General features: G+C 46.6%; 9 protein-coding genes across 9 annotated transcripts; 4 read left to right on the forward strand and 5 right to left on the reverse strand.

Moving 5' to 3' along the window:
• Nucleotides 1-471: 471 nt before the first annotated feature.
• VE01_09307 (uncharacterized protein) lies at nucleotides 472-3,333 on the reverse strand. The gene is made up of 6 exons (XM_018278721.2): nucleotides 2,871-3,333; nucleotides 2,035-2,811; nucleotides 1,932-1,982; nucleotides 1,618-1,798; nucleotides 1,434-1,564; nucleotides 472-1,381 (listed from the first exon to the last, which is right to left on the reverse strand). Exons 1-6 carry the CDS (start codon nucleotides 3,017-3,019, stop codon nucleotides 499-501), a joined length of 2,172 nt encoding a protein of 723 aa, XP_018126112.1. The 5' UTR covers nucleotides 3,020-3,333; the 3' UTR covers nucleotides 472-498.
• A 739-nt stretch (nucleotides 3,334-4,072) lies between these two features.
• VE01_09308 (uncharacterized protein) lies at nucleotides 4,073-9,922 on the forward strand (the record flags this gene model as incomplete). Its single annotated transcript, XM_059464052.1, has 14 exons — nucleotides 4,073-4,110; nucleotides 4,185-4,424; nucleotides 4,463-4,804; nucleotides 4,862-5,475; nucleotides 5,527-5,614; nucleotides 5,690-6,390; nucleotides 6,442-6,519; nucleotides 6,572-6,853; nucleotides 6,912-7,690; nucleotides 7,752-8,103; nucleotides 8,154-8,355; nucleotides 8,411-8,772; nucleotides 8,841-9,614; nucleotides 9,689-9,922. 14 exons carry the CDS (start codon nucleotides 4,073-4,075, stop codon nucleotides 9,877-9,879), a joined length of 5,043 nt encoding a protein of 1,680 aa, XP_059319308.1. The 3' UTR covers nucleotides 9,880-9,922.
• A 277-nt stretch (nucleotides 9,923-10,199) lies between these two features.
• Nucleotides 10,200-11,995, reverse strand: VE01_09310 (uncharacterized protein). Its single transcript, XM_018278724.2, has 3 exons — nucleotides 11,259-11,995; nucleotides 10,510-11,186; nucleotides 10,200-10,456 (listed from the first exon to the last, which is right to left on the reverse strand). The coding sequence occupies exons 1-3, from the start codon at nucleotides 11,370-11,372 to the stop codon at nucleotides 10,273-10,275; spliced, it is 975 nt and encodes a 324-aa protein (XP_018126154.1). The 5' UTR covers nucleotides 11,373-11,995; the 3' UTR covers nucleotides 10,200-10,272.
• Nucleotides 11,996-13,059: 1,064 nt separating this feature from the next.
• Nucleotides 13,060-13,419, forward strand: VE01_09311 (uncharacterized protein; the record flags this gene model as incomplete). Its single annotated transcript, XM_018278725.1, has 1 exon — nucleotides 13,060-13,419. The coding sequence occupies one exon, from the start codon at nucleotides 13,060-13,062 to the stop codon at nucleotides 13,417-13,419; it is 360 nt and encodes a 119-aa protein (XP_018126155.1).
• A 3,089-nt stretch (nucleotides 13,420-16,508) lies between these two features.
• Nucleotides 16,509-17,071, reverse strand: VE01_10836 (uncharacterized protein). The gene has a single exon (XM_059464285.1). The coding sequence runs from the start codon at nucleotides 16,931-16,933 to the stop codon at nucleotides 16,610-16,612; it is 324 nt and encodes a 107-aa protein (XP_059320268.1). The 5' UTR covers nucleotides 16,934-17,071; the 3' UTR covers nucleotides 16,509-16,609.
• Nucleotides 17,072-17,294: 223 nt separating this feature from the next.
• Nucleotides 17,295-18,640, reverse strand: VE01_09312 (uncharacterized protein; the record flags this gene model as incomplete). Its single annotated transcript, XM_018278726.1, has 4 exons — nucleotides 17,295-18,059; nucleotides 18,148-18,219; nucleotides 18,279-18,339; nucleotides 18,426-18,640. 4 exons carry the CDS (start codon nucleotides 18,638-18,640, stop codon nucleotides 17,295-17,297), a joined length of 1,113 nt encoding a protein of 370 aa, XP_018126104.1.
• A 701-nt stretch (nucleotides 18,641-19,341) lies between these two features.
• On the forward strand, nucleotides 19,342-20,783 carry VE01_09313 (uncharacterized protein). Its single transcript, XM_018278727.2, has one exon. The coding sequence runs from the start codon at nucleotides 19,509-19,511 to the stop codon at nucleotides 20,724-20,726; it is 1,218 nt and encodes a 405-aa protein (XP_018126105.2). The 5' UTR covers nucleotides 19,342-19,508; the 3' UTR covers nucleotides 20,727-20,783.
• Nucleotides 20,784-21,941: 1,158 nt separating this feature from the next.
• On the forward strand, nucleotides 21,942-22,958 carry VE01_09314 (uncharacterized protein; the record flags this gene model as incomplete). The annotated part of the gene is made up of 3 exons (XM_018278728.2): nucleotides 21,942-22,038; nucleotides 22,090-22,599; nucleotides 22,653-22,958. 3 exons carry the CDS (start codon nucleotides 21,942-21,944, stop codon nucleotides 22,793-22,795), a joined length of 750 nt encoding a protein of 249 aa, XP_018126152.1. The 3' UTR covers nucleotides 22,796-22,958.
• Nucleotides 22,959-23,285: 327 nt separating this feature from the next.
• On the reverse strand, nucleotides 23,286-24,260 carry VE01_09315 (uncharacterized protein; the record flags this gene model as incomplete). Its single annotated transcript, XM_018278729.1, has 2 exons — nucleotides 23,286-24,014; nucleotides 24,048-24,260. 2 exons carry the CDS (start codon nucleotides 24,258-24,260, stop codon nucleotides 23,286-23,288), a joined length of 942 nt encoding a protein of 313 aa, XP_018126153.1.
• Nucleotides 24,261-24,757: the final 497 nt, after the last annotated feature.

Consider the following 24,757-nt stretch of genomic DNA (forward strand, 5'->3'; position numbering starts at 1 on the left):
GGGGGGAAGAGTGGAGCCACTGGCGAGCTGGTCTACCAGATAATTTCCACGCACGTCAGCATCGGCAATCGATACATCGATACGGCCAGTCGCGGGTGGGAAGCTTAAATGGACAACTATGAACAGCCCTATTTAGCAATGCAGATTACAGGGAGGCGTCACTGGGAACACTCAACATCTGACCTTTCACCTTCCGACTCTCTTCTGTGCATGAGCGGGCATCACATACGACCTTGTGAGGGAAACAATACGCTACAGAGAAAGCTCACGGGGGCGGTGGGCTCACAGGAGTCGAGCCCTCCAGGGGGTGTTCTCTCAGGAGAGAGAGTCTCTGAGGAGCTTTGTCCACGGAGAAGAAACGAACTCGGAGCATACTCCTTGGATGTACGAGCGCCCAGGAGGATCCTCCCGGGAGGATCCTCCTGGAGTGCTAGTCGGTTACAACGGTTATTTGCTATTAAATAAATATTTCATCGTTATATTCTTCCCAAGTGTAGATTAGGTACATGTTCCAAATGTTCCAGTCTTATCGCAATATGTTACACAATAGTCTGTCGAAGACCCGCAATCTCCGTATATCGAACAGCAAGATCCGAAAGTTGACTTGGAACAAGTGTATCCCGTCGAGCCGCCGCAAGTCCCATCTGGGGAAACGTCGATCGTTGACGTGCTTTTTGCGCTTGACGTCGTCGGGGACGCGCTGCAAGTGCCGAAGACGCCCGTGGTATCACAATATGTCGAGCAGAAATCGGACGAAGAGCCACAGTCCCCGTAGATGGAGCAACAGGCGCCAAATGTCGACCCGGAGCACGTATACCCAGTCGAGCCCCCGCAAGTACCGTCGGGCGAGACCACGAGCGGGGAGGTACTCTTAATGCTCGAAGTTGTCGAAGTCGGAGAGCAAGTGCCGAACTGTCCTGTCGTGTCGCAGTACGTGCTGCAGTAATCGGCGCTGCTTCCGCAATCCCCGTATATGGAGCAGCATCTTCCAAAGGTCGAACCGGCGCAGGTATAGCCAATACTACCGCCACACGTTCCATCTGGGCTCACGACGAATGTCGAGGTCGAGGTCGGGCTACTAGCTGTGCCTGTGCCCGTTCCAGACGTCGTGGTCGCTGCAACGGTAGCTGGTGCCGTGTACACGATACTCGAATTGAAGGGAACAGTTGGCAAATCATTGGGGTCAACATCACACACGCGATCGTACTCGTTGATCCAGTCTGTATCATCATACATATCTTGCGTTGGACCTGTTTCGGTGATGTTGTACTCTTCCTCGACGTCGAGACAGAGCGTGTACGTTGCTAAGGCGGAGTATACAGAGGCATTGACTGCAGCAAGGGTAGTTGTTGTTGGTGTGGGCCAGGAGTAGAAGAAATGTCTGACATTTGTGAGTACAATCCGTGAAGCATGTCAGAGAAAAAGAAGCTTACGTCGTGGTTCTATTCGCAGTCGCCGTAGCGTTGCGATTGATAGTTGACGGCAGACTGGTGTAATTCGCGAGCGATGCAGCCACAGTCGAATACCCAGAGTAAGTGGCGACATTCCCAACTGCTTCAACACACTTTACTAACATGTCAGTAATTTTCTTTAATTTGGTCCAGGAAGGAGGCTCACATAGGAGTTTCCAAGCCATAGGTTCCCACAATCTGGAGCAATCTGAGGATTTAAGAAGTAGAATGTTGCGTTGGTGATGCCGAATGTGGCTTCAATGGATCCGCAGGTATCGTTGGCAATAATGGTGTACCAGTAACCACAATCCACATTTGTGGTGCCGACAGCATTGGTTGGAACGGCACTGGAGACAGTCAGTGACCGCAGTGGGGGGTTAGAGAGATACGATTGAATTGTATAGAAGAGCAAGGGACAAGCTCAAACTCTCAGCGGGGTGTAGAGAATATCCCCCACTACATCACATGGCATGAACTTACACTGCAGTTGCGGCAGGCGGGAGGTAGAGTGGCATCGGAGAACCAGGAGGGCTTGACAAAAGTTAGTGCACTGAAACATGAATCTAGAAGTCTGATTTCTAACCTGATGCAGATGTACGTGCCAACAAGAGCAGCTAGATTGGAACATTGAGAGTTGATATTTGAGTTCCACGACGCCAAGTCAGCATTGGTGATCCCTGACGAAAAGGAGGAAATGATAGATGTGCAGGTATCGTTCGTCTTGACCAGATAGACGTCGCAAGTCGTTGGCAGACACAGTTTCTCGCCTGTACTCAAATAAGAGCAACCCTGATCCAGCCCGTTCAGGGAGGTCAGAGAACCAGTTGACACATTTTGAGAAGCAGAAATGTCGATACAGGAGTCATTTGCCAAGACTGTGTACAGCGCAACACTCGGGTCCGTCTTGTTACAGCGGTCTCCAGAGGTCACTGTGGGCGTTGCAGTCGAAGTGCTCGAGCTGGATGTCGCCGTGTAGGTAGCCGAGTAACCAGTGGCTGAGCAGCTCGATACTTGCGACTCAAATTCCGAGTTGCTGATTAGAGCCTGGCCCCATTCTGAGTTGACGATGCTTTCCATATAAGTCAGGTAGCATGTGCTGCAACTGACGCCGGTCGAAGAATTGGCGAGCGCCTCCTGGAAGTAAGTATTGCAGTACTCGCCAGAGGAAGGATCAGTCAGGCATGTGGTGCTTTGTCGCCATTGCATTTCCCTTCCTAGGTCCGCTGCCGTTTGGATGGTTCCGGAGATGTTGTATGTGGCCGTTGCCCCGCATACAGAATCAACGTTGGCAACATAAGCAGAAAGAGCAGTGGTGCAGTTATTTGCGCATATAAATCCCAGAGCGCTCGAAGACCATGTTCTGCCCAAGAGGTCAAAGTCAGTATATACTTCTACCGGCTAGGATTGGAACATTCTCACGTTGTGTCAGTTACTGCCGATCTAAGGTTAGCATAGCAGCTGACATCTGCCGTAAGAGCTGAGAGGCACGAGGCTGAAGCAGAGATATTGGCAAATGCTGTGCTTGAAGAAGTGTATATGTACAGCAAGTCGACCGATGGGGTAGACATGGCGCCGAAAAGGAATGTGGTGATATGGTTGTAAAGACAGTTGGAGGGGGATTAGAAGCCTCTTGGGTCAAAAAAGGCTCCTCGAGGACTCTCCGTCGACCTCTGAACTGGGGGATGGGGTTGGCACGACCTCGAAGTCGGTTGGGCATAGGGAAGATTGAGGAGCACCATGATCGTCTTAGTGAAGATGCAAGGTTCGTTGCTGAAATCTCGATTCCCATCTCCGAAAAATCTGAAATGCAGGTACAGCACTGTAAATCGAATAAGCTCACGCAGGTGCTCACATGAAAAATTCAGAAAACCTTGTCTCCATGTAGCTACAAGCAGAATCCTTCAGAATCCTTTGAACGGAAGCAATGCCAAGCTGAGCCAAGTCTCGATCTAAAGGCTTATCCAGATCCATCTCGGCGTATTATCCTTGACAATAGCGGGTCGTGCCGCCGTGCACGTCAGCCACTCACGATGTTCCCCTGAGAGGCTCGATTCCAAATAAGCTTACCTAGGCCACACATCTCCACTGGAATGTAACCTTACATCCACGCGGGTTCTGGCAATTATGGGTCTGACTTCAATTGCAGATCTGCCGGAGTTCGCACCTTTACAGCAAGTGTCCCTCAACCCCCCACATCACCAATACCAATGTCAAACTTGCACTTTGACCTTCATTTTCAAAGCTAGGTACAGAACTGTGTCTCATTTCCGCTCTTGCAAATTCTTCATGAAATGCCCCAGTATCACAACTAAGCTTCAGCTCTACGCGTAGGATTTCAAAGGATTCCAGCTTATAGCTCAGCAAATCAGTTGCCCCTCAGTCTGTCTTTGCCGTTTGCTCCTGATCCTAATGGTAGCTATGTCTTGTCTTCCTCACCTCCAAACTTCTTGAAAGTATACCGTCTTTACCTCATTGCCGCAGCACAATGGCGTTGCTTCCAACAAAAGCATCTTGGCCTGAACGGCTTTTTACACTCTTTATACTTCTTTCTGATTTACACATTACATCTCTAGTTTCTGCTCAGACAATCACTTGCAGCAAGGCAAGTCCTTGTGTAAACAATGCTTGCTGCAGTGTCGCTGTTGGGTCTACTGAAGGAGTAAGTTTGCCCATATGGAAGATGATATCCTCAAAGAGAAATCTCACAAGGGCGTTTGCTGACCGTTCCTCCAGATCTGCGGATATGGACCTTTCTGCAACACTACTACAACCGCTACTTGTGTTAGTAACTGCGATGCAAAGGCCGAATGCGGTAAATATGCAAAGATACCTGGAGCGACATGTCCTCTTTCTACCTGTTGTTCAGAATGGGGTTTCTGGTAAGTCGTTGTCCATCACTGAAATTCAAGTATTTTGCATTGAGAGCTCTCGGGCGCTGCTCTTTGGACAGCGATTGAGCCTGCATGCTTTCCTGTAGCATCCTAAATCTACAGCGCTAATTCATTAAATAGCGGTACAACGACTGAATTTTGCGCGGATCTCTGCCAAAATAACTGCTTTGAGCCTACTGAACCATCCTGTACCTCAAATGATGTCCTGAAGAAAGTGATAGGCTATTACGAAAGTTGGTCGTCAGATCGGGCATGTGACGGCTGGGGACCAAGCGACATCTCTGCCAACGGACTCACACATGTTTTTTACTCATTTGCCTTGTTCGAAGAATATGATTCCGACTGGAACGTGTATATTCCAGCACTGGATCAAGCTCAAACCGAGGCCGAAATGCTCAAACCTTTTATGGCTCTTAAACAGAAGAACCCTGGTCTAAGTACTGTTATTTCAGTTGGTGGATGGTCAGTAAATAACGTGCCCAATGTTCCTGTGGTGCTCTTTACTAAATCTAGTCACAGGTCATTCAATGATCCACCAACAGCAGGCTATTGGTCTACGATGTCGTCGACCGCTGCTGGTAGAAACTCTTTCGCTAAGAATCTCCTTGCATTTATGGTACTCTATGGTTTCGATGGTGTCGATTTGGACTGGGAATACCCTGGGGCCTCTGATCGTGGAGGAGACACGACGTTATGGGTAGACAGCGATAACTACATAGCCCTCATCAGGGAAATTCGCATGGTTTTCGATGCTACGGGAACAGCATACACGATTTCATTCACTACGCCTGCCAGCTACTGGTATCTCCAGACATTCCGGGTCAACGAAATGCTCTCAGCCGGTGCTGATTGGACCATGATGATGACTTACGATCTACACGGTGTTTGGGACGGCGATGACCCATATATCGGTAAAATAATCGGTTCTCATACTAACTTGACAGAGATCAAAGTTGGCCTAGACTTGCTCTGGCGAACTAATGTAGATCCTTCCCAGGTTCTCATGGGCATAGGATTCTATGGCCGTTCTTTTACTTTGAGTGACATTGGCTGCCAAGATCCCGGATGTCCTTTCGATTCAGCTGGTGTTCCAGGTGTATGTACTGCCACTGCTGGAATTCTTTCTTATAAAGGTAGCGTTTGTTCTGCTCTGTTCGCTGCCAAATCTGTACTAACAAGAACAGAAATCACTGCGATCGTCACTGCTGGAGAAGGTACACCCGTGTGGAATGAAGAGGCAGCTGTCAATTATCTGACCTTTGCCGACAATCAGTAAGACTTTCCAATTATAAACTTGCGACTCTAAGTCAAACTTCCAAACAGAACAACTGACATCATTTTCTATAGATGGGTTTCATACGACAATAATGTTACCTTTAAACAGAAGGTTGATTACGCAAACCAAATCTGTCTTGGAGGGGTCGGTATCTGGGCTATAGACTTGGATACCTATGACTGGCAGGCACTGAGTGCTTTGACAGGCAAGGATATAAATGGCGGCTCCCTTCTAACCAGCGGTGGGGACCCTACCGAGCTTGCTTCAGCTTATAACGCTTACACCGGAGCTGATTGCTATGTCTCTGGATGCGTTGACTGGAACACAGGGTCGTGCAAGGCCGGGTACAGCGTGCTAGACTATGTGCACTCTGGATCCATGGGTGTGATCGAAGATCCTGACAAGAATTTGTGCCGCAGAGGTGATGTGTCTGTTGAAGAGTCTACAGATTCACAATATCGTTTGATCTGTTGTCCGACAGATGCGATGCCAGTCAGCTGTTCATGGGAAGGAGCAGGAGCAGGAGTAGGATTTGCATTGTTCCCGCAATTCTGCAAGGGTGGCGGCTCTGGCTTCTGTGGCGCCGGAAAGTTTGAATTGATTGCAGACTCCTATACCGAAAGGACAGGAAGTACTCCGTGCATCTTGAACAAGCGATCTTTGTGCTGCGCAACGGATCCGGAGCTGGAACTCTGTTCTTGGACAGCTTGTGGTGACTCCTGTCTAGAGACACAGTATAAGAACCCCAACACTTCTGTGTATGGCGGATCAAGTAAGTGTTGCCCCGAACAAAACACCAAATCTGACTAATGATGTTTCTCAGATCTCAATCAAGATTCTGAACTCTGCGCCGATGGCGCGAATCCAGCCGGCCCCTCTTCATTCTGCTGTCCCAGTAAAGGCACGCACACTCCTGATCCATGCCAATACTATCCTGCTAACTAGTTATCCAGATACGTATACTGGCTGTGCCTGGTATGGTGACGACTACTGCACGAAAAGCTGTCCGAGCGACAAGATTCTCATTACACAAAGATCGGAAATTGAGGACCTCCAAATTGAGCAAGGTTTGCCAGGTGGCTACGATGAATGTGTCACTGGATACCTGAAATACTGCTGCGATCCTCCTACAGCGACAACAGACTGGCCTGTCAGTCCGACAGATTTGTTTGAGTACCCTGATACAACACACGTGAGCTACGAGTATGTCAAAGAGGATTCATCATATGACGACTGTATGTCTATATTAACTCCTCGTATTTTTTCTCATACGAATTACTGACTGTACTATAGATGATAGAGAAGAAGATGGCCCATTCGCCTTCGTGATGATTGACGGAGATACAGCCGCTTACAGCGAGTCACTGGTGGACCAGTGGGGCTTCCTCGATGATGACTTGAACCTATCAAAGAGAAAAATAAAGAAGCGCGACATGTTCACTAAACAAAACGACACATTTGATAATGTTGTTGAGACATACACTATTAAGTGTCTTAATCTTGCCGGCTGTGAGGGTTTGTTTGAGAAAGGGGCTTCAAATACCATTGTCAAGCTGCCCGACTCCATAGGTGCAGGACCTTATGCCAGGATTATAAGTCTGGAGCCTATCGGATCGACGAAGAGGTCAAGCAATATAGTGCCACGATCAGTAGGCGATACCTACAACTTGGTCGTGGATTATGATCTCGCAGGTGCCGCTGTGGAACAGAAGGGCGATGTTAACTTCAGAATCGATTACTCCAATCTCGTGGACTACTGGGCCGACGTCACAGACACTCCTGCGAAGAACAGAAAACGATGGTTTGGAGCCTTCAAGGCCTGGTTGGCCAAAGTCACGACCATGGTCAAATCGGATACGGGATTCCTTCCCTTAGAGTACGAAGAGAACATCAAACTTTTCCATTTCGCCAAAACCTGCCCAAAGACCAATCTCAAAACGACCCTCGATTTGGACGCCAATATACATATGGGATTGTATGCCCAATACGCCTACTACTTTGAGGGCTCAATTTTGCCGACGCCAACTTTGATTGCATCTTACGGTTACTTTTCAGTGTCACCCGCCGCCGCCGTACGTCGTCAGACTCCATGCTTTATTTTATCTTTCTAACCATCTTACTAACTACTGGCAGATCTTGATGACTCTTAGAGGCGAAGCCATCATCCAAACGAACTCAGATGTTGTCAACATCTTAAGTGGAATTACCCTCCCAGGACTTTCTATCAAAGGACTCATCAGCATTGGTCCAGAGTTTGATTTGACAGGTTCTATGGATGCTTCATTGCAGGTTTCTGGCGAACTTAACGCTGGTGTTTCTGTCGCATGGCCCAAGGCCGAAGTATTTTTCCCCCAAGACAGTGATGGAACTGGGGCAACTATACCCCCAGGGACTTTGGACGATCCAAATGATCCTGACAAGCAGCAGACTTTTTCAGTAGTACCCACCTTTGACGCAAGCATCACGGCTGTTGGAAATCTTGCACGCAAGTTATAGCACATCTTTCCTCACAGGAATTTACTGACAGTGTATTAGTGACTCTTACCCCTCAAGTCAAATTCGGAATATCTGTCTTAGGCGACGCTCTCATGAGCGGATATGTCACAGCAGGCGTAGCTAATACCATTACATTAGGACTCTCTGCTGGTGCCAGTGTTAGCTCAACCACTGGAGCTACTGCTGAGTTTTGTTATTGGGCAGACTATGTCTATTCTGTCTTCCTCTCTTCTGATGTCTCGTATGTTGGCCTCTCTTAACTCTACGTTGGGCGTGAACTGATAAAAGTTACCTAGATTCGCCAATGGACTTGCTTACTGGGGTAACTCTATAGAGTTGGCATCGCCTGAAGATCCCCTGGTTCTCATTGACAAGACATGCGTTGACTACTCCTCAACCCCAGCAGACAAGCGAAAGCGAGATGATGCAAACCTTGTCCCTCTCACTACAGGAACGCCATGCTTTGGGGGTTTGATATCGTGCGAGGACACCGTTGACAACACAACTTGTGCAGTTGGAGGTCCTTCTTCCAAGCGAGACACGTCAACTTGTTACCTGCCTCCAGCACTTTTCTATAACTGCGCCTTCTTTCAACCTGGGCGTGTTGTCAACGACAATGAGAATACTCGAGCTGGTGGTGCATACGAGACATTCATTAGTAAGTGGCGCAACCTTATCTCAACTTATACCCTGCTGCGACACGTCTGCTAACATTTGACGTAACAGGTATTTGCCAAAATGTTCGAGGATATCTCCAGGACAACAATAACGGTCAGACAATTGGATCCAACTGGATGCAGCTGACTTATCTTCCCGGCGGAGGGACCAATCGAAACGACGCCTGTAAGGATGTGTCTTCGGTCTGTGCCTTCACAAAGTCGTATCTGTGGCCGACAGCTGTTTTTGAGGCAGCGTTGACAGCCAAAAAGGATGACAAGGCCTACATGAACATGGCAGGGTACTCTGATTCAATTTCTTGCGATGAATTTCCCTTCAATGCTTCCGAAGAAGGTGGTTCTGGGGCGAACGCAGCATGTGTTACAAATGACCAGCAATTTTACCAGGGCCAGATCAATAATCTTGTTTCTAACGTCTATGATCTTGAGGAGGATAGCTTATGGTCACCTCGTGCTCCTAAACCAAAGTGGAACGGTGGCAAAAGACTCTACACCATAAATCTGTTCGATGCATCTACCAATGGAAACGATCTCTCTTCACCTTACGCTGGTACATGGAAATCGTCTGCAAATACTCCAAGCGGCGGTCTTACTCAGGTTGTGGGAGGTATCAATCTACAAGGCAATCCGCAATATCAATTAGGCGTTAACGGAGACGTGCAAAACGGTATTTGTATGACGATGCCACGAACGATGACCCTTGCTGCTACTCAGAAGTTTTACAAATTGAAGGTACAGAAATGCTTTATCACCTTTGAAACGCCTGAGGATTTAACAAGGAGGGGCTTGGATCCTCAAGATCCACAGAACTGGCAGATCAAATGTGTGTACAAAGTTCCCCCCAAAGCATTATTGCTGTCAACCCTCACAAATAAATTCACACTAACACCTTGGCAGCTGTCCAACTTGAAGATGATGACGAAGAGCTAATAAAGACGGAAAATGATGGCTTTGAGATGGATATCATAGAAGAGATTACTAAGGAGATTGAGGTCTTAGATATTGCGAAAAAGTATCCAGCCGAAGCAGTGATTACACCAAGCCCGAGATTGGGACCAGGTCATGTACATGGACGTAGACATTATTAGGCTGATAAGTAATTTTGGGGAACGAATTTTCTGAATTAAGTAGCTAAGTAACTATAACAATGTACTTATATTCTTAGATGAGTTCACTGCATTTAGTTAGTTGTAGGCGTAGTTTCAATGATCTTGTATGTCGAAATAACGAAATGATATCTGGGACCCCCCAGTTGCTGGCGATTCCGCAGTCACTGTCGATTCCGCAATCACTGTTGACTATAGCTATTATATTAGCGACTATTACCGTTTATACCATAGGAAGTCACGAAAAGAGGCAGAATGAATACACAGTATCATGATCAGAAAATTGTGAAATGCGTAGAAGACCATCCTCTCATTATGGTGAGTCTTCCAACTATATACGTAGCCCTGACACGACGCTGTGATAGACTACGCGCGTTAACCCGTACATTCAGTAAACTGAGAATGATCATATTCATCCCCTTTCCCCTCAGCCTCGAGGGCAAGATATCCCGGAGCATTCTGCTCGATCAGTGCTGGCCATTCATCAGGGCCCTGTTCAAGGTGTCCTGTAGCTTTCACATCTGCAAATATCTCTAGAATTGGCTTCGAGATATCGAGACTAAAACTCAGTTAGCACATTCTAGACTAGCAATTGGTTTGCTCCAAACTTACCGCTGTCCATATTCCCCCTCATCGACATCGGCATGGACCCCATCAAACCCAGCATTTCCTCGTATCTCTGCCAACCCTTTCGCCAACCCATAGTGCATGTTATACAGGTAATTTAACTCCAGAACAGATGGCCGCATGTTCAACACCACATCTCCGTTGGATTCGATGTTTACAATCAAAAGCATGCCGTCCTCCAAAGACCGTTGGTCGGCGAAAACCCATTGATTCAAACCCTTAAAAGTAACTGTAGCATGGACAGTCATATACATCCAATTGAAATCAGCATTCTCTACAAATCCTGCCTTCATGAAATCCTTAGGCTCTACACCAGCAGTCGCTGAATGCGGCGATGCCTCAAGAACGCCGACCTCACAGATTCCATCGTTGGAATCGTAGAAGTCGTAGGAAAGAATCCGAAGCTTGGTCCACAGGGCTCGATTGCGAGGTGTATCGAGAGGCGCGATACAAGTGTACCATGATAAGCTGGATACATCGCCCCTTGGGAAGTACTGCTTCACAGCGCGGTTATTCCAGACCGGTGGCGATTCTAAAGCACGTGCGTGGAATTGATCTCGCAAAGTCTGCGGAGCTTGAATCCATTCAGAGACGAGCGCTCGTCTTTGATTGGCTTCATATTCCTGGCTTGCTTCTCCGGATGGTTTGGGTATCCATTTTTCCTACGTCGATGTTAGCATAGTAGCCTCGGAGACCGTACAGTGGAAACAATTGATCGAGGGGCAAGATTTCACCTTCACAAATAGTTTCCAGCCATTAGTCAATTCGTCGACTTTGTCATCGGCTGTAGGAACTCCGTCGAATTTGACGTACGATGGAATGCCGCCTGGCCAGTATGAGAATGGCATATTGAAGTGCCAAGAAGGGTGAGGACGGAGGACGGCTGCGAAGTCAAAATTGCGAAGTGGAGGTGGGTAATAGTAGTGCGAGTTGAGCAAGGATTCAAGCGAGGTTTCGGCGCTGATCCCTAAGTCATGAGGGCGAATAAATATATTTGAAAGAGTGTTCTGACTACGAGGTTTGATAAAAAGTCAAGGAGAATGGCCAGTCCACCGAATTTCGTAAGGTAACAGTGTGTTGTAATTGCTCTTTCGCCTGCCGTAACTCCTACTGTACCGAACATGTCACAGTACCCGTTGGACGGGCAGCCAAGTTTACTTAACATGTCCGCTGAAGCTTCGCAACTACGAACGCCCACTACTTCGCGGAATATAATGGCCAATAGTATATCATTTCAGCTGCTTGACCGGTTAGACTATTAACCATAAATGGGGTTGCAATGGTTGCAAGGAGCTGGAAGGACTGAGAAGTTTGAATATCGTTTGTTTGGTTTTAGAGGTTTGGTTCCGTCGCTAAATCACGTAAACCTCTATATTCTGAATGATCCCAAAAATAGGAGCAAAGGCGCCCTTAATATGGTACGTAAGCTCAGACGGCTAAACTTCGGTGTTGATACGAAAATGACGCCAAATTGACGCCAAACTGACACGAAAATGTTGCTTCGCCTCACTCACCCTGCTCACCCCACTCACCCTGCTCACCCCCAGGCTCACCCTTCAGGCGGCAAGGGGCCGCGATTCCACGCTATGCCTATTGGCACGATTGAGACTATTAGCAAGAGGATACGCAGGCTTGTGTATGGCAGAGCGGACGGGATGCCCAATTCTCTTGAGTCTATGGTCGTATGTGACTGTTACTCTCATATCGAGCTACAACTAACTACTACCTTGCGGGCAGGAAACCCACAAACGAAGCAAAACAAACAACAGTGAGTATTCGCTAGTGGTCCACCACCCAACTACTAATCCACCAGCCTCAAGTTAGCCTGTAGATAATAGTTAAATTGGTGCTCTCCAGCCTAGTGGGAAAGCCTAGCCGCCCTTGCCACCATTATGTGATGGCGACCACCTTAACATTCAAAAAATTGGTGATGTATTTCAGACGCGCTCTACCGCGACATTGGATGCCTACAGGTGAGCAAGGTGAGCGGGGTGAGATAAATGGGCGATGAAGGTGGGTACTGTTGAGTTAAGAAAATGGTATAAAGGGCTAGTTCCCCGCTTTCATATTTCACGGTCCTCTGTATGCAACTTTGTTTATTTTCTTTTATCTGCTACCATGACTGGAAATGCCCTGCAACATACCGAGCTGGACAGACAGTATAGCTTGGCTACCTAGGTATAGAGTCTACGTGTATCAAGGCAATTCGGCGCCAAATTCCATGATCTTCCAAATGTTTACTACGTCTCTATTCCGCGGGGATATCTTTTTAAGGCGATGGTCAGGTGGTGATTTTAACAATGTGTGGTTTGCCACTCACTCACCTAACCCGAATTCAATATACAGAGTGTTTCGTCTGCTCTAAGAGAGTTACTCCACGGAGATACTGGAGTGGTTCGGTCATAAGTGAATTGTGACGTCACCATCTCCCCTCTCTTTATAACTCACACACTATCTATATTACATTCTTCCTGTCGAGTTACCTACCATCTAACCAGCATCCATGTGTTACTAAATAGATATCAAGAAAACAGCATGCCATCAAACAAGCACTCCATCGACGTCGCCCATGTCAAAGATGGACACCCGCGCAGTGGGCAAGCTGTGCTGGTGGACCGGATCTGGCCGCGAGGCCAGCGCAAAGACGAGGCACCATGGGACGAGTGGCTCAAGGCAGTAGCACCGACAACAGAATTACGCAAGTGGTATGGGCACGACCCAGACAAGCATGATGAGTTCGTCCGCCGTTATAGCATTGAGCTTCAAGGTGACGAGCCAGCGGAGGCCTTTGAGCATTTGCGAAAGTTGCACCAGAGCGGAGACTTGACTCTGATGACCGCCACTAAGGACCTGGAGACAAGCCAGGCTAAGGTCCTTGCAGAAATGCTAGCTTAGATTGGCGGCTCAAGAGCAGTGAGAGGGTAGAGCGTGGAGCACTTGTGGCATCTTTCCTTTCTGAGCAAGTATCGTACCGTGTACATGCTTATTGAGAAGGGTAAGTTTCCCGAATCTCCACAAGCTAAGAACAGAATCCTGACCTATTCACCGTCTAGTCCATATAGCGCAAGCACTACTCTACCATGGAGCACATTGACGGCTGATGTATTATCAACTAGATAAAAATAATTGCTAGGGGTCTTAGCAAACTACACCTTTCAGCTCAATCCACTTCGTGCAATGTGGCATTGACTATGAGTAATTTTCTTAGTGTCACGAACTCTATCAAATATATATATTTTTCTTATTTTAGATAACTTTGCAGCATGTAATTTCCTGACCGAGGGAGCACAAACCTCCTTTCCCTATTTGGAAATCAAATTTCCAGTAACGCTCGTGGACCTACGAACTCGGCTCGTTCAAAATCAATCCCAGTTATTCATGGTAGATCCAAGTAGATGAGACTGATCTGGACTATCTTGCGCCTTTACGGTCTGCGAGTAAAAATTGGCAGGATCGAATCTCTCAAAGCGCTCCCACAAGTCGTAAAAAAAACAAGCGCGATCTGGAGCACAGGACGAACTAGAACGTCCCATCCAACTTACCTCGCCTTGTTACATTTGATAGGTGTGGCTCTGGTTCTGCAATAACAACTGTGCTTAGCCGTTTGATTTCATACAAATCTTAGAAGAGGAAGAAAGATTGTAATCCTCTTGCGACTAGGTGTAAGACACAGTATAGAGGCGATGGATTGCGTGGGGCTATCTAGACCTGGCGTTACAGTAGGTCCACTGTTTGTGGCTATTAGGTGATCCGCATTATCTAATAGTGCCTTAGGACATGGACATTATTAACATGAGGAGATGGATTATTCAATTTAGGGGCCAAGTCTAACGCGAAAAAAAAATGTGTGCTACATGACGCAGCGTTACAGGGGCGTGGTGAAGAGTTAGAAGAGGCACAGCGCGAGAGCGGGGATGGAGAAATATTGTTCTATACTGAAATTTAACTGAATATTCTTAATTTAAACACCTTGCACCTTATTAATGATTGCTAGCTGCAAATATTTGCTCCCCTGTTGACTGTGTTGAGAACATGCCTAGCAACTGTCATACTAGGGACAGACGCCAACTGTGGTGGTCAGTTAACGTTCATGTGCTTAAGGCTGTAGTTATCCAGTCGCGTACACCTGTTAGCAGCCTCAATGTAGCTGATCAGTTGTCTGTCAAACGACAATTGTAGCTGAGAGAGAAGAAGTATCCCATAGAGCAGGACAAGCTGCATGTAGAAGTAAGAGGCAGTCCTGCGCGTACATAAGCCGTGAATAGAGTCGTTAATGACAGGGCATAGTTCAGATATCTGCTATGAACCACGCCGTCCTCATAGCAAACAGAGGACGGAGGAGGCCATCCTAGTTATCTATAGACATTGGCAATTTTGATATATCTGATATGGTAGCTTACGGCATTACGTCTAGTGAACTTTAGGCGATGTGCTTTTAAAGATCATATGAAATTTAGGTAGATGATGATATAGTAGCTATTAAGATAGAATATAGGTAGATGATGATATAGAAGCTCTTAGGGGCTAGGAGATTAACACTATAGTTATAACGTCTATGTTTTTACTATCTTAGATTAAAAGCATAAACAGCTAAACATTATAGAACTACCTATGCTTTAAGTCTTTAAATAAGGAATGTATTAGGTTGTTTATAATTCCCTTAAGAACATATATAACTACCTCTTTCTTCTAACACTTTAAATTTTATAGCTTAGTTATTTTACACTACTAGGGACTATATATGTAGCTTTAATATTATTACTAATAGGATCTAGGATAAATGCTATATAGTAGTTAGGGTAGATATAGGCTCTTAGCCCTAGTGTACTATTATCCTTAGCACCTACTATAATAGTAGCTATATAGAAAGCATCTATAGCATCCTTATCTATATTAAACTTATTAGTAGATATAAGGGATTATAATGCTAATTCTAGCTTACCTAGTGTACTAAAAGTAATATATACTATAGATTTAGCATTACTAATAGTAATCTACTACTTAGGACACTAGCTACTAAAGCTAGTTATACTATTAGGGAAACTTACTAGCTACTTAAATTTTAAAGGCTTTAGTGTCTATATATAGAAGTTAACAACTATATAGTACTTAACTATACTAACTTTAATAAGAGTGTAAGTAATAACTATTATAGGTAGAAAGATACTATTTTCTTAGTATAAGCTAGTAATTAAGTGTTATAGAATAAAAGATGCCTACTTAAAGCTATAGTAGAGAGCTTACTTATATATTATAGGAGTAGTATCTTAATAGCTCTATTACCTCTATAAGGATACCTCTTTACTTAGGTTAGTTATAGTTATTATAAGGTAATAAGTAGACTTAGTACTATTATAGTTTATTTATAACTATAAGCCTTAGGTACATAGTATAAGGAAGCCTTAGGTAAATAGAGAGTTAGCTAAGTTAGAGGGGTTTTAGGTATTTAAGGAAATAGGAATAGAGGGTTCCCCCTTTATCTTTTTTATATCCTTTATAGTAGACCTATAGGATTATACTATAACCTATCTAACTTATACTCCTATATGCTATTTATTATAAGTAGTGTCCTATGTCCTTATATAGTATAAGTAGCTATATAACCTATAAGAGATGTTTCTTATGTATTTCTTTCTATATCTCCTTTTCCTATATCCTACCTAACCTACTATATACTCTTATATACAAACAAGCTCTACTTTAACTACTAAGAATATGACGTTAAACACTTAGGGAAGTAGCCCTAAGTTGCCTTATTACTTACACTTTATAAGAATTCCTTAAAAGGCATTATTGTATCTATTATAAGACTATTATCTAAAGAAAGTATATTTTAGTATAGGTTAGACAAGAGTATGGATCTTTAGAAGGTATTTAATTATGTAATTTAGAGTAGTAGTGCCCTTTTAGGCTTAGCTGGGCGTAATAAAACAGATAGATAGACCATAGATGAATTTGCACGCTACAGCAGCTACAAAGCTGATGACGATCTCCTGCATGGTGGGTAAGACATTAAGAGCTTCGATAAGGCCCCATTATAAGTATCAGGTATACTCTGCTTTATGTCTGCTTTAAGTGCCTCCATTCAATTGTGGTGGCAATCCCTACACGATCCCGACCACACATCGGATGATAAATATAGTCCATCAAGTGGAACAGGTGGCGGCGACGACTGAAGTCCAGTGAAGATGTCATTGGCAGACCAGTGGCCACCACCAACACTTCTCACTGCTGCCACGACCCACCGTCGACCTTTTTCACCACCGATGCCTTTCCGCTGCCTAAAACTTTTGCTACATAGCCCCAGCATACTCTTATTCCCCGTCCCAAATCGATAGATATCCGCTGTGAGCCGGGTAATCTCACCCATGTGCTGCAATCCGTGCAAGGCCCATGAGGAATAGTTCATTGCGCTTCAGCCTGTGATTTATGATACAGATGGTCTAGCTATAAACGTAGATTTCGCTGTCAACTCAGTAACATCTTCGTCGCCATCGTCGCCTTCTTCTTCATCAACGCTGTGGCGGACATCTAGGGTGATCTTTAGCTACCGTGGGCCATGAAAAAGATAAAAGTATGTAAATTTATTAAGTATACATGCAATATACACATCTCCTCCACACCTTCCAAATAACATCCAACCCGAAACGAAACATAAATGCCAAAAACGCGCTTGTATCCCAGAAGACCCATTTCCAAACGCCCTCCTACTCCATCCCGCTGTATAAAACTCAAATCCACTACTTCACATCGCTCACTTCACTGCTACCTCACATCTCCATCCTCCCAGCCGTGCTCTCACCCCCTCTCTGTCCTCCTCCTCCTTCCAACTCCTGTCTCCCTTCCATCCCCTGTTCCACTGGTCTCCTCTTCAACCCAGCCGCAGCACTCCTACTATCCAGCTCCCCTGGCAAAGCAGCCTGCGCATGCAACTCCCTATACTGCGCGGGTGGGGGGGGACTCCCATACGGCGGCAGCGGCGGCGGCGACATAGGACCCACCGGCACCGCGCTCGCCGGTACCGGGCTTTGCGTCTGCGTTTGCTGCGACTCAGCCTGGGACTGAGCCAGGCCATTCGGCGTCGCCGTGCCAGGAGCTCCCCCCTCGGCGTAGCCGGAGGATGCCAGGTTGCTGTTGGAGTAGCGACTGGAGCCGACATTTCCCATTTCCGGGCGAGCGCCGTGTGGGGAATCGTAATACGCCATCCCGGTGCTGACGTACATTGGTCTATTCTCCGGCGGCTCGATGATAGGTGGTAGGTCAAACCTCGGTGTTCCCGCTGCTTTGTTTAGCTTGTACCGTTTTACGACGCTCCAGGAGAAGAAGAGGGCGAGGATTAGGGCGATGCCGCCGATGACGATGCCGACGATTGAACGGTTGCTCAGCTTGACGCCGTGGTTGGTGGTGCTGGTGTCGTTGTTGACGGTTGTGGTGGTTGTGTTGGAGATGGCCGTCGAGGAGGAGCCGGATTGGGTGTAGGTTGGGTATTTTATGACGGTGTCAGAGACCCGAGTGGGGTTGGGCGCGCGATATGCCTACGCCCATTTGGGAGGACTGTTAGTGTTGTCAGCATTGATGTTCGCGGTCTGGGTGAGATGAGGGAAAGGGAGAGGGGAGGCGTACAGCTGTCAGGATCTCGGTGGCGGGAACCCCTTGATCGGCGACGAGACAGACCCCCGTCGCCGCTGTAGGGGGCTATAGCGACTAGTCCGGGTTCACAGCAGAAATAGCGAGGGGAGTAGGGCCAGGGATACATTTCCATTGACTGGTCCGCGCATGCTGGGAGTGTAAGAAGTTTGTTGAGGCAATCCACCGCTGCACAGTTCGTCAGTGTCCGTTATTGAGCGTAGCGCAGGAGAACGAGGAACAAACCAGTAGGGCAGCAGTACGATCCATATCACGTTCCAAAACACGTCTCTCCCGTCGGACAACAGCTGTTGTTGCTCGTGCCGCATGAGCTGGACCACGCGCCGCTGCAGATGTCGGTGGTAGACCAGGCCCAGCCGCCGATGTATTCGGCGCGAGGATTGATGCTTTGGTCGACGGGGCGGGGACGATGGGCTCCGGCGTGGGAGGTAGAGAGGAGGGAGGCGAGAGTGAGCGTCGAGGAGCGCATTGTGAGGCGGCGCGACGTGCGCCTGGTGTGTGTATACTCTGATAGGCTGTAGGGGGTTGACGACAGTTGATGGATGTAGTGCACGGCGTATTCATCGAAGAGCGGGTTGGAGAGCAACGGAGATTTGCTAGATGGAAGCTTCAGGTCTACTAGTTACTGTCAGTGCTCCATTGTTCTTCACCCGTTCTTCTCAACAAGGATTCAGTTTGCAGTGAGATAATAACCTCGATTCAAATTTCAGTGTCTTGTACACGATGCTTTGTTCTTATGCCTCAAACTTAATTGACAAAGTCCAGTGAAACAGCCTCGCCGATCATAATTCTTGAGCTCAGTTTGAATGGTTAACGCCTTTCTCACAGTGTTGCTTGTGGCTGAGCTGAAAATCCATAATAGAGAATGATAACGTTCACTGAGTGGCCATGGTTTCGCATAATGATCAGCAGCTAAGATTCACTGACTCGGGCATGGTTTCAATATATCACCGCCTTTTTTCACTCGGAGATACTGGCTGATGTCTTGTTGTTGCCTTAGATACATTGTGTGTGGTGTCATCTCGCGAGAAGGTCATTAACTTAACTTAGTTTGAGTGGCCCTCGAGCGTCTGCTGCGCCACTCCCATAACGACATCCTAGAGCCGCACCGTCCGACCCAGACACGACCTGCGTGCCGTCTGGCGAGAGGACCACTGATTGAGGCGCAGCATAGTCTTGGCTTTGCTTTATCCTTACTTTTGAACTCCTTAGCTTAAAACCTCGCGAGACTTAACCTTACTAGAACCTTATCCTGCCCTTTTAGTAGAGAGTACATCTACGGGCCTCGTGCCTTTGCCTTTTCGCATTTATCTTCCGGATCATCGAGTGCGAGCACCATGGCACACAAACGAGCCCATAACAAGTCTCGCAATGGATGCAATCAGTGCAAGGCAAGGCACGTTAAGTGCGATGAAAGAGGGCCGCCTTGTACGGTTTGTGTTTCTCGACATACCGATTGCCATTATTCGCGGCCAACTGCATCACGACGTTCCGACTCTCGGGCAATTACAAACGCCATCTCCGACTCCGCGAGTGACGGGCGTACTAGTTCCCCGATCAATATTTCCTTGACTGTAATGGACTCGACAGGCTTCAGCAATGAATCTTTGCCGCCATCGACGAGACTGAGAGAACTGGAGCTGATGCACTATTGGTGTACTAAAACATGTCACAGCTTCACAAGCAGACTCTCTGATTTGTTCCAAGGCTACGTTGTGGAAGAATCAATCAAGCATGACTTTCTCATGGAATCCATACTTGCACTTACTTGTCTTCACATCGCCAGCAAGCAAGAGGATCAAATTTCTGCAGCAAGCTATGCTAGCGAAGGGCTGCGATATCAGAACAACGCCGTCCGACCCTTCCACGCTGCTTTGCACAACGTTACTCCATCAAATTGTCATGCGATATTTGCGTGCTCGGTAGTGACTATGGCCTGCACTATTGTGTCACCACTCCTCCCAACTAGCAATCACGAGAAAGTTACATCAACAATAGAAAGCTTTCTGCCTCTTTTTGATTTCGTCAAAGGAATTTCGTCAGTTGTCTACATCAGTCGCGAATGGCTAGAAGCCGGGCCTTTAGGGGCCATGTTCCACATGAAGGCATTCGGAGCCCCTGATGACGTGGCTACAATACGGCCACCATTCCAACGCCTTAGGGCTCTCGTGATCAGCAACACAGCTACCGGCGAGATCAGTCCAATTGTACACGAAATTTATCTTCAGACAATAGACCAGCTTGAGGTTGCAACGATCAAGAACAACACTGTACCGTGGTTGGGCTTCGTAGGCAACGAGTTCATAGAAGAATTGCGGATGAGACAGCCTCTAGCATTAATCATTTTCATGTACTGGGGTGTTCTATTGAATCGGATGGAGGAGCTCTGGTGGGCAAAGTATTTAGGGAAAAGGCTCATAGAGGAGTTGTCCGAGGACTTGATTAGGCGTGGGAAGGAATGGGAGAAGGCTACTAGATGGGTTATGATTCTTGTGGATTCTGGAGCGACATTATCTAGCGAATTTGAATCAGACAAAACTAGAATATTAAGATGATATGTATATAAGAATCAGTATACAGAGGGGTGTATAGTGTAATAGAATCAATTGAACTACATAATCTATCTACGGGTTCTACGTGCCACTCATAGGCCGGCCTAAATAGCCAGCTTAGGCTTCGCTGATGCTCCGTGGAGCTGGTGCAGTTAACCAGACTTTCCGAAGTCTGGTTCAGCCCTAAGGTGAGCCTCCGAAGCCGGTTCAGCCCAGCTTCGGGCAGAGTGCCTTGGGTGGCTCTGTAGCCCCCCTGACTCGTAATACGCGGCCCGGCGTTTCACAACACACCTTAGTTGACTTGGTGTCACGTGATGAAATATACCTCATCTGGTCGTATTTTCTACTTATATCTTCTATTCTGGATAATATGTCAGTCACTAGTTATATGGCTCCGCTTCTAGATTGAAATCTAGATTTTTTTCTAGTTTTCTAAATGCCCGATATCCCGAACTAAGTAGATTCGTAGCCAATCAGCTATCGCACAGTATATTATTGACTAGTCCATTATAGTGCATCATTCCTTGATTTTCAGGCTTAGATCCCTTGTCTCTTTTAAACTCAAACGCAAGCGAGTGCGCAAACGTATGCGAGTGCGCAAACGCAAGCGAGAACGAATGCACAGAATGCCTCTAAGTTAACTAATCACAATAACAAGATGCGAAATTGCGATGTATCTGAGATTTTCGATGGCTCTTGGCATCAACATAATGTATGGATACCAATTAACTTGAATACGTCTCCAGGCGCTGATCCCATTGTTAACAGGCTCGTTCCCGTATTCTCGTTCTGGCTTTGACATCGTAGCCCACAAGCCTGATCGAATTGTAGCCTGAACGAATTGTCTGTCATCATAGAGTTCATGCATTAGTATTAGTCGCGAAAATTGCTGAGCATTCGTTCCCGTTTACTCGCACCCAGCTCTAGGAATCTATAATTGGCATCGCAGTAGCATTAACGTCTCACTGAGGCTGAGCATTTGATAGTTATAAGAATCATTCCTTCTCCTTGCAACTCCATTCTCCTATCAGTATCACCCAATATTGATTTTTTCAGACACCCTCATAATCTTTATTCAACTAGATCGCTTCCCCTCCTTGACTAATTTGCTTCATCCAATTTCATTTTTTTCAACTCAACACATTCTCCAAGCAGCTTATCGAAATGACACAGGAGTCGCGCTGGCCTTATTCCCCTTCCTTAGCTGGCGGGGCTATCATGACCGGTATCTTCGCCATCTTGACACTCCTTCACACGGTTCGCCTCTTCAGAACTAGGACCTGGTTCTGTATTCCATTTATCGTTGGTGGCATCTGTAAGTTTAGTATCCCCGATATACACTCGTTCCTCTAACTCTCTGCTGCAGTCGAAACTATCGGATATGGCGCACGCGCCGCTAGCAACTCTAATCGAGAATCCCTCCCGTTATACATTATGCAGGCGCTGCTGATTCTTCTCGCTCCAATCTTGTTCGCTGCTTCGGTATACATGATTCTAGGACGCCTGATCAGGGCAACCGGAGCTGAGTCCTATGCCATAATACGCGCCACCCGTATCACCAAGATCTTTGTCGGGGGAGATATTCTTTGTTTCTTGGTACAAGCCATGGGTGCTGGCATGCTGTCTGGTGCCGATTCCAAAAAAGGGAAGGACAGGGGCCAGAATGTCATTCTTGGTGGACTTATTCTCCAGATCATCATATTTTTGTTGTTCCTTTTGGTTGCTATAATCTTTCACAAGAGGCTGCGTAATCGCCCAACCGGCAAAACTCTCGACGCTTCTATTACCTGGGAAAGGATGTTATCCCAACTGTATATTGTTAGTGTACTCATCACTATCCGCAACTTGTTTCGTGTCATCGAATACGCTGCTGGAGGTATGTTTTCCTAAGATTCTGCATTTGTTATAATCGTTAATAAAAATTTCCAGAGGATGGCTACCTGCTGCAAAACGAATGGCCGATATATGTCTTTGACGCATTGTTAATGGCGACTGTCCTTGCCGTCTGCAATTTTTGGTATGTAGGAACGATGAGGCCTCGAGAAGACGACATTGATCTTAGCTCGGCTTAAAGAGTGAAATTCGCATTTCACTTCAAACTGAGCTCTCGTTAATGTGTACTTTCCGGGTGACTTGGCAACTAGGTACCTGAATACAGGAGTCTAGATGTCTAAGTTACCCAGCGCCGAAAAGTCAACAATCAATTAGTGACTATTTAAAAGAAGAAGATTCGAGGGTACTATGGATATTGATTCAAAGAAATTATTAAGAGTAAAATAGATTTTGTATTCTTTTTAGTATATTATTATTATAATACGATCTCACTAAAACTTTGATTTTCAAAATACATTTTTTCCGCAAGGCTGTCTGCGAGCTTACCATCTCGACAGATAAGATTATATGAAGCGGCAGATATTCTCCAGAGGAAAGGACTGAGATTGATCTAAGAAGAAGACTTACGGATGCCCGCCGGCGAACCAGCAGCTGAAACAGATAGTAGATGAAAGGTCCATATGATGTCTTCAGGGACAACTGCAACAGGTTATACGTACAATCACAGTTCTATAGTGTTTCTCTACGAGGCCGTACGTCGGCACGCACCGACTCGCGCACAGCCTGCTGCATCCACGTCAGGAGATCGCCGGGAGTCTGCTCATCGATGACTGAGATGGGCGCCTGCATGGACTTGACGGCGAGGGATTTTGCGCGCATCAAGGTCAGCCAATACACGCCCATGACGCTGGCCGTGGCAGCCGCAAGGACGAAGAGCAAGATGACGGGCCATGGAACGCGCGCCCGTGGGGCTAAGCAGCCTTGAGTGGGGTCCATGGCGGGCGCCTCGCTCATATTCCACGCCGAGCCGCCCATGGTGACGATGACATCGAGAACCTCCACCATGCCGAGCGCAGGGTCGCTCTCCTCTGGCTCCGCCCACGGCTGTGGAGAAATAATCATCTCCTTGAGCTCGTTGCACCAGCTATCGATCATCGTGTCTAGCCGCGTTTGCGCCAGAATCCCCGTGATGGAAGGTGTGTCCATGATACACTCGTACACTCTGTACGTCTGCTCAGCCTGTAGGTTGGTCCCGTTTGAAGTCTCAACCGCGGCCCGTAAATCCCACGGCCTCCCAGACGCCGCTAGCTCAGACTGAGTCCACACGACGCCTTGCCCGTAACCAGCGTTTCCGTGAACAGAGCCACAAGTGTAGGAGAAGGCAGTAAAGAAAAGCCCTCGGGCTTGTAGATCTAGAAGTACGTCCGCGGGATTCGTGCCCATAGGATATATCACGGTCTCGTTCAGGTCCTAGCACTTCCATCCCCCGACGGTGTCAGCCTCGTCAAAGTTGATATCGCTGTTAACCTTGTAGTAGATACCACCCAAACCACCATTACTCATGCTTATGAGTCGGGCAGCGCTAATCATCCTGTAAGTAGGGCCGAGGGGCGAAGGCTCGACGAAATTCAGATCAGTGTGGGCTGAAAGTTGCGTCACAGTGTACAGCCCGGTCGTGTTGAAGGCACAGCGGCCGGGGACCATGGTCGTAAGCTAGAATATAAGGCTTTACCTACTTCCTATTGTTTTCTCTATAAATAATGCTACTAATCCCTCCTCTAAGACTAGTAAGTAGCTCCTCTAGATATATAGTAGAATACTAATTAATTATTTAGATATAAAAACAATTCTAATAAACTAGTAGGTAATAAGGATATACTAGCATAGAGGTAATAACTTAGGCTAGGTTAATAGGAATTATAGATTCTTAATTTTAAAGATACTAGTGCCTATGCCTACTAGGGCCCTTATAGCTACCTTCTATATACTTTATCTATACTACCCTTAGGCTAAATCCTATAGGATCTAGTCCTATAACTACATCTAGTCCCTAGAGGAATAACGTATAAGAGGCAGTTAAGGGAAAATCTAGCTATTAGATAACCTTAGGAGACCTACTAGTAGAATTAGCAAAGTGATTTAGCTGTCTTATTCTACTTATCCTACCTAAAAATCTAATAATGTTAGAGTAAGTTATTCTT

This window comes from Pseudogymnoascus verrucosus, assembly GCF_001662655.1.
Source record: "Pseudogymnoascus verrucosus strain UAMH 10579 unplaced genomic scaffold scaffold_63, whole genome shotgun sequence".
NCBI classification, from domain to species: domain Eukaryota; kingdom Fungi; phylum Ascomycota; class Leotiomycetes; order Thelebolales; family Thelebolaceae; genus Pseudogymnoascus; species Pseudogymnoascus verrucosus.

Bases quoted from the DNA above. Each gene is read 5' to 3' on its own strand.
- VE01_09307 (XM_018278721.2), bottom strand. From the start codon at position 3,019: ATGTCTACCCCATCGGTCGACTTGCTGTACATATACACTTCTTCAAGC. The intron at 1,983-2,034 runs GTTAGAAATCAG...ACTTTTGTCAAG, and splicing joins GGCACGTACATCTGCATCAG to CCCTCCTGGTTCTCCGATGC. The intron at 1,799-1,931 runs GTAAGTTCATGC...GACTGTCTCCAG, and splicing joins CCGCCTGCCGCAACTGCAGT to TGCCGTTCCAACCAATGCTG.
- VE01_09310 (XM_018278724.2), bottom strand. From the start codon at position 11,372: ATGCCATTCTCATACTGGCCAGGCGGCATTCCATCGTACGTCAAATTC. The intron at 11,187-11,258 runs GTGAAATCTTGC...ACATCGACGTAG, and splicing joins GCTGGAAACTATTTGTGAAG to GAAAAATGGATACCCAAACC. The intron at 10,457-10,509 runs GTAAGTTTGGAG...ACTGAGTTTTAG, and splicing joins GAGGGGGAATATGGACAGCG to TCTCGATATCTCGAAGCCAA.
- VE01_10836 (XM_059464285.1), bottom strand. From the start codon at position 16,933: ATGAACTATTCCTCATGGGCCTTGCACGGATTGCAGCACATGGGTGAG.
- VE01_09313 (XM_018278727.2), top strand. From the start codon at position 19,509: ATGGCACACAAACGAGCCCATAACAAGTCTCGCAATGGATGCAATCAG.